The sequence below is a fragment of the Balaenoptera acutorostrata genome, chromosome 13 (genome assembly GCF_949987535.1).
Source record: "Balaenoptera acutorostrata chromosome 13, mBalAcu1.1, whole genome shotgun sequence".
In the NCBI taxonomy this organism is placed as follows: Eukaryota; Metazoa; Chordata; class Mammalia; order Artiodactyla; family Balaenopteridae; genus Balaenoptera; species Balaenoptera acutorostrata.
In genome coordinates this window covers 83,289,982-83,308,532 of record NC_080076.1, presented here as the reverse complement: position 1 = coordinate 83,308,532, position 18,551 = coordinate 83,289,982, and the positions used below count along the sequence as shown (strand labels likewise).

Here is an 18,551-nt window from a genome sequence, read left to right as displayed (position 1 = left end):
TGGTGGTGATAGGGATGATGATGGTGGGGGTGGTGATAGGGATGATGATGGTGGTGGTGGTGATAGGGATGATGATGGTGGTGGTGGTGATAGGGATGATGATGGTGGTGGTGGTGATAGGGATGATGATGGTGGTGGTGGTGATAGGGGTGATGGTGGTGGTGGTGATAGGGATGATGATGGTGGTGGTGGTGATAGGGATGATGATGGTGGTGGTGGTGGTGATAGGGATGATGATGGTGGTGGTGGTGATAGGGATGATGATGGTGGTGGTGGTGATAGGGATGATGATGGTGGTGGTGGTGATAGGGATGATGGTGGTGGTGGTGGTGATAGGGATGATGGTGGTGATGGTGGTGGTGGTGGTGGTGATGGTGATGTCAATGGTGGTGGTGGTGGTGGTGATGGTGATGTCAATGGTGGTGGTGGTGATAGGGATGATGATGGTGGTGGTGGTGATAGGGATGATGGTGGTGGTGGTGATGGTGATGTCAATGGTGGTGGTGGTGGTGGTGATGGTGATGTCAATGGTGGTGGTGGTGATAGGGATGATGATGGTGGTGGTGGTGATAGGGATGATGGTGGTGGTGGTGGTGATAGGGATGATGGTGGTGGTGGTGGTGATAGGGATGATGGTGGTGGTGGTGGTGATAGGGATGATGGTGGTGGTGGTGGTGATAGGGATGATGGTGGTGGTGGTGGTGGTGATGGTGATGTCAATGGTGGTGGTGGTGATAGGGATGATGATGGTGGTGGTGGTGGTGGTGATGTCAATGGTGGTGGTGGTGATAGGGATGATGATGGTGGTGGTGGTGGTGATAGGGATGATGATGGTGGTGGTGGTGGTGATAGGGATGATGATGGTGGTGGTGGTGGTGGTGATGTCAATGGTGGTGGTGGTGATAGGGATGATGATGGTGGTGGTGGTGATAGGGATGATGATGGTGGTGGTGGTGACAGGGATGATGATGGTGGTGGTGGTGGTGATAGGGATGATGATGGTGGTGGTGGTGATAGGGATGTCGATGGTGGTGGTGGTGATAGGGATGATGATGGTGGTGGTGGTGATAGGGATGATGATGGTGGTGGTGGTGATAGGGATGATGATGGTGGTGGTGGTGATAGGGATGATGATGATGATGGTGGTGGTGATGGTGATGTCAATGGTGGTGGTGGTGGTGACAGGGATGATGATGGTGGTGGTGATGGTGATGTCAATGGTGGTGGTGGTGGTGATAGGGATGATGATGGTGGTGGTGGTGGTGATAGGGATGATGATGGTGGTGGTGGTGATAGGGATGATGATGGTGGTGGTGGTGGTGATAGGGATGATGATGGTGGTGGTGGTGATAGGGATGATGGTGGTGGTGGTGGTGATAGGGATGATGGTGGTGGTGGTGGTGATAGGGATGATGATGGTGGTGGTGGTGATAGGGATGATGATGGTGGTGGTGGTGATAGGGATGATGGTGGTGGTGGTGGTGTCATCTTCCACCCAGGAACTAAGTGCTCTGATTAAGGATCTGCCATCTTGTCTTACAGTTTCACTCCTGCATTATTTCACTCTTCAAGTACATGAGACTTGGCTGTCCAGATATATCACTAGCTCCTCAAAGGTAAAGCCTTGGGATATACCTTCTGTGTCGTGTGTGGTGGTGAGAGGTCAGGCTCTGCAGTCAGACACACTTGGCTTAAAACCCCAGTGCAGCAACACACTGAGCTCTGTGACCTTGGGCAGGCTAGTACACCTCTCTGAGCTTCTGCTCTCTCATCTGCAGGGATGGGATAATAATACACCTACACAAAAGGGCTGCTGAGAGGATTGAGACAGAGCCCACAGAGCAGTCAGTAGTGCCATTTTTATTGTGCACACTGTAGGGGCCTAATAAACAGTTGACAAATGAGCAGACAGAATCCAGTGCACCATGTTCATTGCCCTAAAGTAGTTCTTATATGGGAGGGCTGGGGGTATGGGTGTGATTTTGCCCCCAGGGGGCATTTGGCAATCTCTGGAGACACTTTGGTTGTCACAACTGGGGAGGGAGGTGCTACTGGCACTAGGGGGTGGCGGCCATGAATGGCGCTGAACATCCTACGGTGCACAGGACAGTCCTTCCCAACAAAGAAGTATTTGTCCCCAAATGTCAATAGTGCCGAGGTTGAGCAATCCTAATCCTGCCTTACAGTCAATTTCTATCTCTGTGCCTGAAATCTCCCAGTTGAAAAGTGCTAACTAGTGAAAAAGAAAAAGCTGGGCTTAGAATTCTCTGGAACAGACAGGAGGGGAACAAGATGTCAAGGTTTTGGAAAGCCCAAGTATTCTTTGGAGGGTTGGTTAGCCCCTGTTACATCACGCAATGATGAGTTTGTGCCTGGGGTCGGCTCAGAAGGCGGCAGGGGCTTCTCTGGGAAATAGCTCCTTGAGTCTTGGGGAAAACATGTCCCCGGAGCCCTGGGTGAGATATCTGCTAGGCGCATGCCGCAGACAGATTTTATCAGGCTTTGCAAACTATTTGACATTAGAGCATTTGGTGTGGTAAGGAATGGAATGACTCAGTCCCAGCTGGATTGCCACTTAGCTCTAAGCCCCCATGTTTGCTTTCTGTTATTTTTATACACCATGTAACACTGCTGGCCCCAGGCTCCCCGTCCCTTTCAAGAGGACAAAGGAACAGCTCCCAGCTGTCTGAGTCATTTGACCTTGGCTTCTTCGCATGATAAGCAGATGAGCCAGAGGTGGCACTACTTACACGTGAGCCTCAGGCAGCGAGGGCGCAATGATGCAGCTGTGCACGGGGGTGAATGGACGCAGGAGGACCCCCATCCCCACCTTCTTCATCTTCTCGTCCCCGTACGTGCTGAAGGTGAAGCAGAACGAGAGCAGCAGAGTGAACGAGCAGAAGCAGTTTTAAATGCCCTCTTCTCTCGCCAGGGGTTATCTGGCAAATATCACTGGGCACCTACTATGGGCCAGGCAGTAACTCCCGCTGGAGAGACGAAGGTTCTAGATGCAGCCAGTAAGCAGAGCATTTTAGACCCCCTTCTCTCATGGAACACATATTCCCACAAAGGAGCAAATAAGATAAATCGGGCAGCTGTGTGGTATACTGGTATACTAGACTAGCGGTCAGATATGTTTTCTTATCTGGCTAGACAAATATTTATGATGTTGTGGGACATTCGGTCTATGTCATGACTACTTAGGAGCAGGAAAGCCATTGACAGAATGTAAGCAATAAGCAAATGGCAGGGTCCCAATAAAACTCTATTTACAAAACCAGCCTGGGGGCTGGATTTGGCCCATGAGCTGGAGTTTGCTGACCCGTTCCCACCTCCACCCCCACTAGACAGTGACACGTGCGATGGGCAGAAAAAAGAGAAGGGGGCTCAGAAGGGCTGGGAGAGCTGGGGCTTGCAATTTTACATAGAGTGATTGGGGAAGTTATCACCGAGAAGGTGACATTTGATAAAAATCTGCAGTGGAAGGGAGTGAGCCATTCAGATGTCTGGGGGCAGAGCATTCTGGAGAGAGGGAGCGACAGGTGCAAATGTCCTGAGGTGGGATGGTGTTTTAGAGACGGCAAGGAAGCACATGTGGCTGGAGTGGAGTGAGCAAGAGAGAGAGAAGGGAGGGAAGGATGGAGAGAGAATGGGGGCCTTGCAGACCAGTTCAAGGACTCATGGCCGATGGTGGGAGTGGAGGGCAAGGAGACCAGTGAGAAGTATTACAATAATTTCAGCTTGAGAGAGGAAGGTGGCTGGCACCCAGGGTCCTAGCGACAGGGATGGTGGGAAGTGGAAATGGCGGGATGCACACAGGGCAGGAACTGCCTAGAGTCAGCAGCTCTTATTTGCGGTCCTTTCCTTAAAGGGGCTTCTCCCAACTCCACAGACTGCTGACTCACTGGCTGGATGAATCAGCCGTGAGACGTGGGGATCTCGAGCTTCAGAAGTCGGCACAAGTGTGCCCCAAAAGATCAGCCACAACCAGGCATACCTCTCCTGAAGCCCATCCCCTGCCCCACAGAGAATACAGACGCTTCCTCTGAAGCCAAAACCATCTGGGGGAAGGGGTGGGGGTTGGGGGGTAAGGGATGCTTAGAGAGGAGAGAAACAGCCCAAACAGGCAGTTCAGCTTTGAAACCACTGGACATTTATCCAAAAAAGACTGTTTCAAAGTGAAAAATATTAAGTTACATTTAATACCACAGTTAAGTTTTTCTTTTCAACACCATCATGGAGTAAGTCATGTCAGTCAGAGAAAACGGGGGTTTTTTTTTTTTCCTTTTTGGCATGCCTGGGTCACAGGGTATATATTTTTTTGCCCATGACCAAATCTAGCCCATAGACATGTTTTAATAAGCCTACTGTGTGTGTAATGGAATTGATTGTCTATATTTTAAAATTGGGAGATGTCACATAAAGATGGAAAAGCTTTGGTTCTTGAAGACTCGAAAGTTCTTGCCACTCTGAGTAAGAGTTGGGTGAGGCCCAAGGTCAAGATTGCTGCCCACTTTGCACGAGGTGTGTGCCTCTTGGGTTGCCTGAGACTCAAAAACCCCTGGCATCTCACTCCCAGCTTGCCTTACATATTTATGCTACCAGTGTGCTCCTTTAAAGCCTTGTAGTTTCTCAGCATGAGTACTTTAATACTGATTGAAACATTGACGGGTTCCCTGATTCATTCACGTCTACCCATATCTATGGAACATCTCTGCGCTGGGGGCTGTAGGTGATGGAGACAGATCCAGCCCCTCCCCTCCGGAGCTTAAGAGCCTCGTGGGGGAGATGAGCTTTACACAAACACAGCTGTGATAAGGCTGAGTTGGAGAGTGTGTGGTGCTTTGACAGACCCAAACAGAGAATATGGCTGAAATGGAGTCAGGGAATACTTCCTGGAGGGAGCTGTGTCAATTTAGAAACATGTGACTCAAGTTTCTTCTAATGGGAAGGTGGCTTTATAGCCCGCATTCCCCTGGACTCTTGGCTTTCTGAGTGGCTGGGCCAATAGAATGTGTCAGAAGTGGTGGGATGCCAATTTCTGGGTCCCGGCTCCAGGAACTGGCAGCTTTTCCTTCTTACGTCTTGGGAAGATCACTCTTAGCACCCAGGCACCGCCATGCTGGGAGGAAGCTGGCAGCCTGTGAAGAGGCTCATAGGGAGGGGGACCAAGACTGCTGGGTCTCAGTCCTGGATGAGCTCAGAGCTGACAGCCAGCCCCAAGGTGCCACCTGTGCAGATGAGCCCTCTCGGAAACAGACACTTTGAGCTGCCCCAGCTAGTGCTGAATCCTTCCCCACTTAACCCTACTCAAATGGCAGATTTGTGAGTGAGAAAGATGTTTGCTGTCTTGAGTTAATAGGTTTTGGAGTGGCTGCTCACGGCAACAGTAACTGGCACAGAAGTAAATATTGCGCTGAGATCTGCAGGTTGAATGGGAATTCAGTAGGCAGAGGGCGGAGGGAGAGGCCCTGGGGAGGAGGGAGAGGGGGCAGTGTGGCTGGGGGGGTAGCCAAGGGCTAGCCCATCCAGAGCCTTGTAGCCCCTGCTCAGACTTCTGTCTTCATCCGATAAAGAATGGTGGCCACTGAGGAGTTTAAACTGGGAGTGGTTTACGTTTGGAAAGCTCGCTCTGGCTTAGCGTGGGGCAAGGAGCCAGAGGGAGCCAGAGGAGGTGGAGGGACCCATTAGGAAGTCACCTGCCTCCTGGGAATTTGAGGACAATCTTGGGGTCACAGAGCTACCTAAAAAATAGGACCAGAATCTAGGTCCCCTGCTTTCCATTTCCACAGGCTCTTTATTCAACCCTAGAGCTGAGGAAACCACAAGCCAATATGTTGCCATGCCCAGGCTTACTGGCTCAACCCAGTGGTTTAGAATATGGGGAAATTAACCCAGCTTTTACACTCCTTAATCTCTTGTTTTATGTCTCCTCTCAACTGCAAACATAAGACAAATTCTACCCGTTGTTTTTTTCGCCTTTTTCAGCTGAACTTGCAGCTGAGAAATGAGGTCATTGAACACAGTGGGAAAGACTGCTTGCAGGCCGGAATCTTTGGGGACATGCTTGATTTTCTTTTTTCCCTACATAGTTTGTCAGACTTAAAACTTTGGTCTAAAAGAACTTATCCTATGGTCTTAGATCCAGAGGTGGGGGGAAAAAATCCCTTTTGCTTTTAGAATGCACAGGATCAAATACTGTGTTAAAAAAGCAGTTCTAGGGGCTTCACTGGTGGCGCAGTGGTTGAGAATCCGCCTGCCAAAGCAGAGGACACGGGTTCGAGCCCTGGTCGGGGAGGATCCCACATGCCGCGGAGCAGCTGGGTCGGTGCGCCACAGCTGCTGAGCCTTGAGCTGTGCCCGCAATAGAAGCCACCGCACTGCAACGGGGAGTAGCCCCCACTCACCACAACTAGAGAAAGCGCGTGCAGCAACGAAGACCCAATGCAGCCAAAAATAAATAAATAAATTTATTTTTAAAAAAAAAAAGCAGTTCTAAATGAACACTTGTATTTTTGATAATTCTGTGATTGGAATTATATTTATAGAACATAGCTCTTACATGTGAGAGGCCTTCTAGCCTGCCTGGAAATTAAGATTTTTAGCCATAGATCTGAGGGTTTTAAGTAATTGAGGGCCAGAGAGATCAAATTCATTTCACTGCATAATAATAGCTAGCAATTACTAAGTACGTCTCATATGCCAGGCTCTGTGCTAAGCGTTGTTTCTTTTAATCCTTATAACAAATTTGGGAGGTTGGTACCATTCATAAGGGTGTAGAGAGAGGAGGCTTAGAGCAGCACAGCGACCTGCCCAAAGTGAAACAGTTGTGTGGGGGAAGTCTGGACGCGAACCCCAGCCCTGTGCTCTTAACCACTACTCCCTACTGGTAGGGATAATCTCCTAGTGCTATTTCATAACCCCTGCCGCCCCACCTGCATTTGATGGCTATGTTGCAATAATAGCCTCCAGTTTTATTTTAATGACCAGCCTTGCACAGCTCATAGAATCCACTGGATAAGTCATAACCAGACCAATGTCTACGAGAGGAAAGATCTCATGCATATTTAAACTTATTAAACTTTAAATATACCATGTCTTGCACACTGAAACATGGATCGGAGAGGGAAGAATTGTGTTCTGTGACCATGGATTAAAAACCCCATGTAAACAAGGGCAACGTTACAACCAAACTATTTAAACAGTCACAGGAGGATCTTTACAGATGCCACCTTCCCCAGCGCCTGTTTGTTTGCCCAATAATCTGAGCAAAAAGTTCCTGCGAAAAAGAGCCACTAGTTCATTCCTTCTCTTTATTCTAGAGAAAGGCTGCCAGGTGACTAGTGCCACCAGAGGTACCAGACTCAGAGAGGGTCATCGGGCTCTTAGATGACACTAAAGGCAAAACTTGCACTGAGCTCGTGGGACCTTCACGGAAAGGGTAAGAACCCCTCGGCTCACTGAGTGGCTTTCTCTGTATCCTGCGCCTCTTCAAGGTCCCGTGAGGACACTTCAGTGGGGGTCCACTGAGTGGCTGGATGGAGGTGGCTCAGGTCATGACTTGCCTGTTTTTTTTCTTTTTTTCATTCTGAAAATCATATTTCTGATTTTGGCAATACATAACACCACCACACCCTCCTTCTCCAGCCCTGGCCTGTCTAACCAGACATGCGGGCTGCAGGATTTCTGGCGGGCTGATACAGATGGGTCTAACCATACCTCTTTTTTTGTCACCCAATGAACTCCCATTCAGCACTAAAGATCCTGCTCAGAAGTCACACTTCTGGGGATTCTTTCCAGATTTCCTTTTCACCCCCTAAAGTGGAGCGGGCGGACATTGTGAAATAATAGAAAAAAATATATATATTGGTCTCTGGCCTCACTTTCTGGCACAGAGCTCCTAAAACCCTTGGAATTTCCTAAGTGATGAAGAGTACCAGAAGCATCTCTTGTCTTAATATTTGGTCTTAGACCCTGGATCCTGACACAGAGCTCCCAAATCCCTTGGAATTTCCTGGGTCTTTTTTTTGGGAATGGGGCAACTCTTGGTGGGCTCCTGGATAGCTTTAGGATGGGGCCTGGTCGCCAAAAAGACCAAGCCATGATTAGAAGCTTGGACCTCTCAGCCCCACCCCCAGTCCTCTGGGAAGGGGAGAGGGGCTGGAGACTGAGTTAATGATAGAGCATGCCTATATGATGAAGCCTCCATAAAAATCCCTGAAGTATGGGGTTTGGAGAGCTTCCAAGTTGGTGATCACACCCAAATAATGGGAGGATGGCACTCCCCAACTCCACAGGAACAGAAGCTCCTGTGCCTGGGTCCCTTCCAGATCTTACCCTATGTACTTCTTGATCTGGGTGTTCATCTGTACCCTTTATTATGTAATAAAAAGGAAAATGTAAGTCAGTGTTTCCCTGAGTTCTGTGAGCCATTCTAGAAAATTATCAAACCCAAGGAAGGAGGTCATGGGAACCCTGATTTATAGCTGGTTGGTCAGAAGTACAGGTGACAACCTGGGACTCGTGATTGGCATCTGACGTGGGGGCAGTCTTGTGGGACTGAACCCTTAACCTGTGGGATCTGATGCTAAGTCCAGGTAGAAAGTGTCAGAACTGAATAGGATGGTAGGATGCCCCACTGGTGTCGCAGACATTTGCTTGGTGTGGGGGAAAACCCACACATCTGGTGTCAGAAGTATGAGTGTGATCACGGTGTGAGAGTAAAGGAGAAACACATGGGAGGAGTGTTTTTCCTTTACAGGTGCACCCCCATGGTACTGTGTTGTGGCACCGCATGTGGTAGGGACTGTCCCTCGATCCTTTTCATATCTCCGTGCCATCAGAAGGCCTGCACGCAGTAGGTCTTCAAAATACAAGCGGTTGGTTGTACAATGAGAACGGGCCTGGGTCAAGGTAGTCTCCCATTCTCACGCCTACACTTACTTGGAAGCCAAGATAAAGGTCCAAGACATAATGCACTAAGGGGCCATGGATATTTTACTGAAGATCTTGTGGGGAAACTGAGGAATGGATTTACATGTCACACTGTGAGGCAAAACCTCGTAAAAACCCTCATTAGACATCTCCGTTCTCTCCCAGTGATGGCTGCCTTTCCTCTCTTCTCTCCTCCGAAGGGTCCCTTCCGCTCACACTCTCGGCCCGTCTCCTGAATGTCTCCTTTCTATCTGTCAGGGAACCCTTTCTGCTCTTCCTGTCTATCTGTGTATTCACTTGAATACACTTGCTCACCAAAGAAAGCTTCTCCTTGGGATGCTCACTCCTTGGAAGGCATGTGGTGGGGACTGTAAATCATAGATATTTTCTCTCCTCTCAGAATGAATGAATGAGTTAATAAATGAATGCACAAATGGTAAGCTAGCTTATTTAGACCAACCCTTTGGGTAAAAATAACCAAAAATGCTGGACAAGATATTTTTTTAAAAAGAGGGGCAAAGGGACTTCCCTGGTGGCACAGTGGTTAAGAATTCGCCTGCCAATGCAGGGGACACGGGTTCAAGCCCTGGTCCGGGAAGATCCCACATGCCACGGAGCAGCTAAGCCCTTGTGCCACAACTACTGAGCCTGTGCTCTAGAGCCCGCGAGCCACAACTACTGAGCCCACGTGCCACAACTACTGAGCCCACGTGCCTAGAGCCCGTGCTCCGCAACAAGAGAAGCCACCGCAGTGAGAAGCCCACGCACCGCAATGAAGAGTAGCCCCCGCTCACCACAACTAGAGAAAGCTGCGCGCAGCAATGAAGAACCAATGCAGCCAAAAAATAAATAAATTTAAAAAATAAATAAAATAAAATAAAAAGAGTGGCAAAGAGCCAACAACGAAGTGGGAATCTCTCGGCCAAAACTAAAAAGAGACTGGAAACCAGAGAGGTAAGGCGGCCTGGGAGCTGCTTTGGTCCTAAGGACATTTGCCAATTTAGAAAAGGTTAACTTTCCTTCTAACAGCTTCACAGGGCAAGGAAAAAGCATAGTCCGTGGTCTGCACAAATGAGGAATCAAAGAGAAGACCCTTCTTACAATAAGCTGGGATTCCCAAGGGCCAGACTTTCAGGGGAAAGGTGACTAGAAATATACCAGCCCCTCATGGTCTCACACTCAGGGTTCCCAACAGTCACCGGGAACCGTGAGCTTTAAGAAGATCTCCAACCACTAGTGTCCAGCCCCCTTGCCACCTCCCCCCCAGGGCCTCACAGACCAGAACTCCCTCTTTTTTTTTTTTTCCATTAAGTTGAAATTTACATAACATAAAATTAACTGTTTTAAAGAATGCAATTCAATGGCATTTGAATTGATGGCTGTACAACCATGGCCTAAATCTAGTTCCAAAATATTTTCATCAGCCCCAAAGGAGACCCCACACCCATTAAGCAGTCATTCTCCATCCCCCCACTTCCTCAACCCCTGGCAACCACCAATCTGCTTCCTGTTTGGGATGAACCTCAAACAAACTATGGTAAGTGAAAGAAGCCAGGCACAAAGAGGTCCCATATTGTATGGTTCCATTGGTAGGACCATTGTTTTTAAGACGTACACGTGCATATTTCTTTACGTTAACGTTGTGAAGAATTTGGGAAATGGTGCATCACGTGCTGTGGATTCCATTTCCTCTTTAGCCGGCAACATGTCAATTCGGGTTCCTAAAGGCAGCCCAAGCACAGTAACTCTCAACCTGGGCTTCACATGGGAATTATCTAGGGGAGCTTTAGAAAGTACTATGTCCGGGTAACAACCCCAGAGGGTCTGATGTAATGGGTCTGGGAAGCAACCTGGGCACCAGGTGATTCTAATTGTGGAGCCAGGGCTGCGACCACTGCTCTAATAGGGCAATGGCAGGCCATTTCTACCATATATATATTTCTACCATATATATTTCTACCTCTTCCTGCTTTAGCACCTCCTTTCCATCACTGATTTGTGCCTCATTTGGTCTGCACAAGCTAAGTGTTCCGGGAGTTTGTTTCTGCAGAATGTAGCAGTCCATGAATGTTGGTGTCACTCAGTTTGGGACACGGGGGTGCTTTCCAACTATGACCTTAGTCATAGGGGGAATTATGACTAAGCCTCATTCTTAATCTCTAAAATGGGGCTAATCATAATATCTATCTCATAGGAACGTTTTGAAATTTTGACAAAAAGACGTGCACAAAGCACGCAGTAGACACTCATTATAAATTACTGTTGTGGTTGTGATTATTAGCATGATTGCTACTGTTACGTGAATGGGCATTTCATAATGGACCAGTCTGTTGATGGTCCTCTCTCAACCAGAGGAAAGACCTTTACAAAAAGAGGGAGGCTACTGATTCAACAAACCTTTTTCTGGTCCACTTGCTTTGGGTGGATACCGAGCTACGACCTGGGGTTTCAGGAGAAGGTCTAGAATAGGGATATCGATGTGGAATAAAACAAAGTAGTGTGCAAACACGTTAAGGGAATTCAGAGTCCAAATGGGTTCTGGAGGTGGTTGGGCTGAAATCTGGGAAGGATCAGGAGAGGGCAGCATTTAAGCTGGACTTTTAATGATAATTAGAACTTTAGTTGGAAGAGGATGTAGGGAAGAGCACTTAAGGCCCAGAGAACAGCACGGGAAAATGCCCAGAGGTAGGGACAAGCCTTGGAACGAGAGGGAAAGAGGCACATCTGGGGACCAGCAAGACTTCTTGGGTAGCTCTTGGCAATGGATGTGAGGACAGACATATGTAGTAGAAGATACCTCACTGAATACCAGAAGGTGAGGCTGGCGAGGTAGGTTGAGCCAGACTGAAAGAAGTCATTAGACACCAGCCTAAGGAGGGGCTCCCCATGTGAGACAGCTGCCACCCCTCAACCCAACCAGACAGGGTTCCTTCTCGTTGGTCCTTCCCAAGACCACTGGTGCCACGGTGATGGTGTCTACTTACGTCAAAAGAATATCCCCATACTGGATATCTGACATCTTTTTGGCTGGTTGGAATATATTTCTTTCTTCCTCTTTGAGTTTCTGAAGTTGTTGTTGCCTCTTTTTCAATGCACTCTCCTCCCTCAGAATAGTAAAGTATCCACGGCCCATCTTCACCCACTGAATCAAGATGCTGGAGAAAGAGAAAGAGAGAGGAAGATGAGTTGGCGATCAATGCAATGTCTTACTGTCTTGGGACTGATAATCCACTGAAGGGCACTCTCATGCCCAGTAGCAGGAGACCTCCTGCCTTTAGAATTCCAAAGTCACAGAGACCTAAGCTTGGATTATGGACCCACCTCTTACCAAAGACCTTGAACAAATTATCTAACCTCTCCTGGTTTCAGTTCCATCACTCCACAAACATTTATTGAGTGCCTACTATGTGCTAGGCACTCTGCTATGTCCGTTGAAATGAGCATAATAATTCACACCCCAGAGAATTAATTTAATTGGCAGTGTTTTTATTTTGTTTTGTTCTTCATGGTGTGTCTCAGATTCAGTGAAATGCGGTATTTGAGTTTCTTATACATATGTCACCGGAAGGTCACCAGCAGTCTTTTTCTAAATTTAGACCCTGCTTCTCAGTTCACGTAAAGTTTTCTGAATCTCTATGCTACACGATACACGTGCATCCCAGCCGGTCATTGGCAGGTAAGGATCAGGCATCATCTGCCCAGCCCATATTCTCGCTACAGCAAAATAGTCTCTCAGGTTCCTCATGTATAAAATTGTGCAAAACCAAATGAATGTGTATCCTGGTGGAACACAGTGAAACCAGATTATACAGAACTGGCCCTGAACTGTCCATTTGGGCTTTTATTTTTAAGTTTAGAGATGCAAGCAGTGGATCTGAGGTGGAATTCGTATTTGAAACAAAAATGTGCTTCGGTCTTGCTTTCAAGCTTCTGAAATCCACTCATCAAAGAGCATCCTGAGGTTGCCAGATAACCTGATAGAACGAAAACCGTAACCGTGCGCAACCCCTTAATTTCACAGAGGAGGATTTCCTTGATGTGGCACAAACAAAGCAAATGCAGAGCTCATCTGGGAGCTGGGGCTGACAGCAACTGTTTTTTCGTGGTTATGCTACTTCACAGAGACTCTTCGCTCAAAATGTGGTTCATAGGTCAAGACTGACGTCACACACGCACCACAAGGGTGTGAAATGACATGACTCACATTATGAGGCTTTCTGGGCTCCGAAGCAGGTCTGCAATCAGCTGAGAGAGCAGGGTCGGGGGGTGGGGGGAGGGGAAGGGAGGGCCGGCTTAGGGTTTTCTGGGAGTGGGGCTGGGGTGAGGGGTCCCTTGTTTGAGTGTGGTCTCAGCTTCCCGCCAGCACCAAAACAAGGAGCACCTTGGGTTTCTTATCAGCTTGCCCAGATGCGGGGCAGAGGGAAAGGGGGGGGAGGAGGGAGGCGGGCAGCTCAAACGCTGTCAAAGGTCGCCCGTCAAAAATGGAGTCAGACTCTTCATTGCGTTAATTCACGCCCAATTTCAAATGTGTGTGTTTGCCTAAATAGCTGCATCATTATTAACCATTCAACAAAAATGTAATGAATACCCGCTGTGTGTCAGGAGCTACTCCAGGTGCTGAGGTACAGCAGCAAACAAAACAGCTCACAGCATTCCTGTCCTCGTGAAGCTCCTATTCCAGGGGGCGGAGACAGACACGAAACAGAGTGAACTGTAGGTGACACGCTAAGTTCCAGGCACGAGCATAAAGCAGGGACGTGGGAGAGTGAGAGACAGGGGTGGGGTGTGGATCGGTGCCATTTTAAACTGATGGTCAGCGAGGGCCTGGCTGAGAAGGTGACATGTGAGGAAAGACGTAAAGGAGGTGATGGAGTAAACCATGCAGATACCTGGGGGACGGGAACAGCATGTGCAAAGGCCCTGGGCAAGTACAACTTTTCATGCAGAAAAGTTTCGTTTTCGTTGACTAAAATGTTATGTGACATCACATAGTACAGTTTGTGCTCCTGAAAGATTATATTTTTCTGATTTAGATATTGGTCTTCTATCTAAGACTTTTGTTTAACAGAAAGGATCTGCTCTGAAAAAGGAAGGAAGGAAGGAAGGAAGGGAGGAAGGGAGGGAGGGAGGGAGGGAGGGAGGGGAGGGGAGGGGAGAAGGAAGAAAAGCCTGCTGTGTCCCAGATTGGGTGCTACTCTAGGAAGCAATAGATGTTACCACTTTCATTAAGAAGCTCATCTCTAATAACTCCAACTAACATCCTCAAGTTCAGAGCCCCAGCAATTGGAGAGGTCCCTCTCTGCCATCAGTCCTCAATGAGACTTCTCAAGCGCATCCAGGGTGCTCTTGAGATGCAGCAAGTCATCTGGATAAGAGGCTTTTTCAGTGAACGAGGCAATGTTGTGTTCTCACATCTGTGGTAGAACTTAGCCCTGTAGCTCAGCAGTTCTGTGTTCTGCCCTCCCGTGAGCCCCTCACTTCTGGGTGTGAGTTCACTTACTTATCCTCACAACAGCTCGACCTTGTGGGCACTGTTGTTATCATTTCCATTTGCAGATGAGGAAACAGGCCCAGAAAGGTGAGGCCAGAAAAGCTGGCAAGAAGCAGATCTGGGGTCTGAAACCAGGTAATGGATTCCCCCATGGGGTCCGACTACAGAGTCTTCTGGTTTGTAGGAGGTCAGGATGTTTCCACTGGGGAGTCTCACCAGCTTGTCCTGGAAACCCCTGTCCTTGACTTGGACATTCTATAGGCCACCAGGTCCTTGGCTAACTTGGGTGGCTTGTCATTGACTGGCCGGTGTTAGGGGCTCGCCTTTACCTGTTGTCCAGATTCTCTCAAGGAGTAGAAGGCTGTCAGCAAGGCCTCTCAGGTCCCAGAACAGACCACGGTCTTCAGAGGCAGAGGGTGGGACCGGCACTGAGAAGTCTCATGTGTGATCATTGCGCACAACAATGGGAGGGGTTCCAGGCACCTGGAGCAGACCCAGGCGGTGTGGTGGGCTTTGGGCTCTGATCTCACTGTGTAACTGAACAAAAGCCTTTGTCTTTCCCTGCAAAAACTGTAACCAACTAGATCCTGAAATGCACATGTGATGGATTGAATCGTGTACCACCCCCCAGACAAATTCATAGGGTGAAGTCTCAACCCCCAGTACCTCAGAATGTGACCTTATTTGGAAATAGGGTCACTGCAGATGTCATTAGTTAAGATGAGGTCATACTGGAGGAGGGTGGGTCCCTATGCCAATATGACTGGTGTCCATATAAAAAGGGGAAATTTGGGCACAGACACATAGGCAGAGAGAAAACCATGTGAAGATGAAGGCAGAGATCAGGGTGATGCTTCTGCAGGCCAAGGAATGCCAAAGATTGGCAGCAAGTCAGCAGAAGCTAGGAGAGAGGCATGGAACAGATTTTCTCTCTCAGACGTGAGAAGGAACCAACCCTTCTGATACCTTGATCTTGGACTTCTAGCCTCTGAAACTGTGAGACAATAAATTTCTGTTGTTTAAGCTACCCAGTTTGTAGTACTTTGTTACAGCAGCCCTAGTAAACTGTTACAGTATGATCAAATATCTAAGCCTACACGCGTGGAACAGCCCAACTCTTTATTTTCTTTGACTGCAAGGGTTAACGAAATCCTTATTAAATTAATTTTGTAATAAGTGACAGGCTGAAGTCCATGCCACAGTAAATAAAAGGGACCTGAATATTATGTACCAGGCCCTGAGCTGGACACCTATTTTGTGTCAGATCCTGTTCTAGGCAGTTATGATGTGTCAGGTTCTGTTCAAGCACTGGCATTACAAAGGCGAACACATCCTCAAAGAATTCACAGTCTTCACCTCTGCATCTAAGTTATCTTATTTCTACAAAAGTAGAAACGAAGAGGTTGTTAAGAGATTTATTTGACTTCTTTTTGCCCTTATTCCAAAAAGGATTAGGAGCAGAAAATTTTAAAAGTGAGAAGGGCAGGAGACATGAAAAAATAAGAAAACAATATCAGGTAAGACAAGTATCGAAACCCATGACACATGAGCTAGTGCACAGATTTGGCCCTCAGCATCCTAGCGGCCAGCACAAAGAGGGAAACACAATCCCTCATGTGATTCCTAATGACCATGAGATTTTGAAAAAGCTGTTCAGGTGATGCCTAGCCATTCCTGGTGGAAGAAGAGATTTCTTTCAAGGATCTGTATAGGGACAACACGGTGAAAAGCCAAGTCTGCAACAAACCTCTAGATGAGGGTAGTGATAAATGCCTGTCTTACTGATTAACTCACAGAAAAGCATCGGGGAGTTGGTGTTGGCAATTTGAGGAATCTAGCAAGTTTTCTGGTAGAACTGCAGCCCCTTTCAACCAAGGCAGCCAGACTCCTAGTGGTTAGATCTTCTGGAAAGACCTGGCTGAGAGATGAACAGAGGTGGTGGTGTGAGGGGGTGAGGGGGGGGGGCAGGGGTTGTCTGGGCCCTCAGGTCAGACCCACCAGCCTATTCTGGGAACTTCAGGCTGCGGGGTGTTCATTCCGTGTACCGTGTAGTGCTCCCCTGTTACTGCAGAGGCCCATTTAAAAATGCTTAGTATTTTAGCAAATTCCCATTTAATTCCCTTGTATGTTCCCTCCATTTTCTTCATCATTATTGCTGATTACCAGGCTATTTGCACGAAGGGAGCTATTTGCAGGGAAGAGCAGTTTTCGCCTTTAAATCCACTCACCCGGGGCCTCCTGTTCACTGCTTTCCACGATGTAAAACTCCCACGGCTAACATGGCAGGAGGAACAATGGGGAGTCAAATAATTAACTGCATCAGGCAAACGGAGGAAGAAGCAGATTATAAAACGGAAAGTTTCCTCTACCCAATGCCACTTCCTCTTAACCAATGCATGCGGGTAGGTTTTCACATTTAAGGGACATATGTTCTCTGTCCATTCATCAGCCTGTGTGAGCTGATGAATGAAAAATTCGCAATATGGCAATAGGAATAGTCTTAGTGGGGCTGAGCTGAGCCACACCAAAGGGGCAGGTTTCACTCCCAAGCACCTTCAGACCTGAGGGCCAGTGTACGCAGTGGTAAGCCTTGGAGGGGCCAGCCTCTTGGATGGGGCCTCTACTTTGCCACTCCCTTAGGCAGGTTTTAAACCTCTCTAAACCGCAGCCTCTTCATCTCCAAACGAGGAAAAAAGTCATTCTTGCCTCAAAGGGCTGTTGGGAGGATTAAATGACAGTGGATGTAAAGAGTTTAGTGTAGTGCCTAGTACCTAGGACTCCATGATTGGGCGCTACAATTATTACTGTCAACTCGCTTAACAGTCCTGAGAGGGTGGTGTGATCTGCAGTTGAGAAAATAGAAGGAAGAGGTTAAGTAAATGATGAGGGTCATAGTAGCTGGGAAGTAGCAAAGCAAGGGTTGGGAGCCAGCAGGGATGATTCCAGAATTTCTCTCTCCATCTGCATGCTGCAAACACAAGCATATTCAGAAGGAAGCTTTAAAGCTTTGAGTCTATGCATCTCTGGGCTGTTCTTATTGTGCAGAGTTCACCTCTAGGCCCACAGGAGAGAAGCTGGTGGCTTACACTTTCCTCCTTTAGACCATGTTTTACCCAATCCAAGTCACCACCTGTGGCAGATCAGGTCATCATTCAGCAAATACTCACTCCCTCCCCCATCCCCTACATTCAGGGGTGGAATGTACTCCCAGCATCCTGACTTTGGGCTTCACCATATGACTTCTTTGGCCAATGGGATGTGAGTAGATATGACTTGAAAAGAAGCTTGAAATAAGCTTGCTCAGTTGGGTCCATGACAAGAAAAAAACCCCACTATTTCATTGAACCCAGAAGAATAAGAAAGGCATGGAACAGACCTGAACCCAGCTAATCTCAACCTAAATCAGCCAAACCCCAGTTATCCCACAGACACATGAGCAAGGAAGAAATACTTATTGAAAGTCACTGAGTTTTAGGATAGTTTGTTACACAGCATTATGGTGAAAATCGCTGACCAATACAACATTTGTTATAGAGGTGACATTATTGTATGAACCACAACGAAGGAAAAATCCATGCCAGTTCGATTAAGACATGATTGTACATTGCATCTCCAGTTCAGAGATGTTAAAATGTGGGGAAAAAATGTGCCTATTAGATATAAAATATGGCATTAGGAAAGAAATTGCCTCAGACCCGAGAAAAGATGATCTGGAACAGAACTTGGAACATAAAGGTAGTAATTAACAGCACCTTCAGAGAAGTATCTAGCGATTTTCTGATATTCTCTGATGAGATTGAGAGTCCTTTCTGGGGTGTTAGATTTACCCGCACATCTGGCCCGTCAGACTTGTAACAAGGCTATTAATCTTTACTAGTCATCCTACTCTTGAGTGACGCTATGTAGCTGCTTGCTACTCGAAGTGTGGTCCCTGGAGCAGCCACATTAGCAACATACAGGAGCTTGTTAGAAATGCAGAATCTTGGGCCCCCCTCACACCTCCTGAATGAGGATCTGCATTTTAACAGGACCCCGAGATGACTCACATACACATATAAGTTTGAGTTGCACTGGTCTAGCTGTCCTCTCCCTTCTGTTAAGAGAGACTCTTTGCAGAAGGAAATCT

The 18,551-nt window shown here is 47.7% G+C and overlaps 1 protein-coding gene across 2 annotated transcripts in view; it reads right to left on the bottom strand.

The window, feature by feature from the left end:
- The window catches only part of CCDC60 (coiled-coil domain containing 60), a 164,924-nt gene that overhangs the window by 47,293 nt on the left and 99,080 nt on the right, over positions 1-18,551 (bottom strand). For both annotated transcript variants that reach the window (XM_007189482.2, XM_057526848.1), the window contains exons 3-4: positions 11,919-12,089; positions 2,751-2,858 (exon numbers count right to left, since the gene is read on the bottom strand). In XM_007189482.2, the coding sequence (XP_007189544.2) occupies positions 2,751-2,858; positions 11,919-12,089 (279 nt within the window). The remainder of the gene's footprint in view (positions 1-2,750; positions 2,859-11,918; positions 12,090-18,551) is intronic.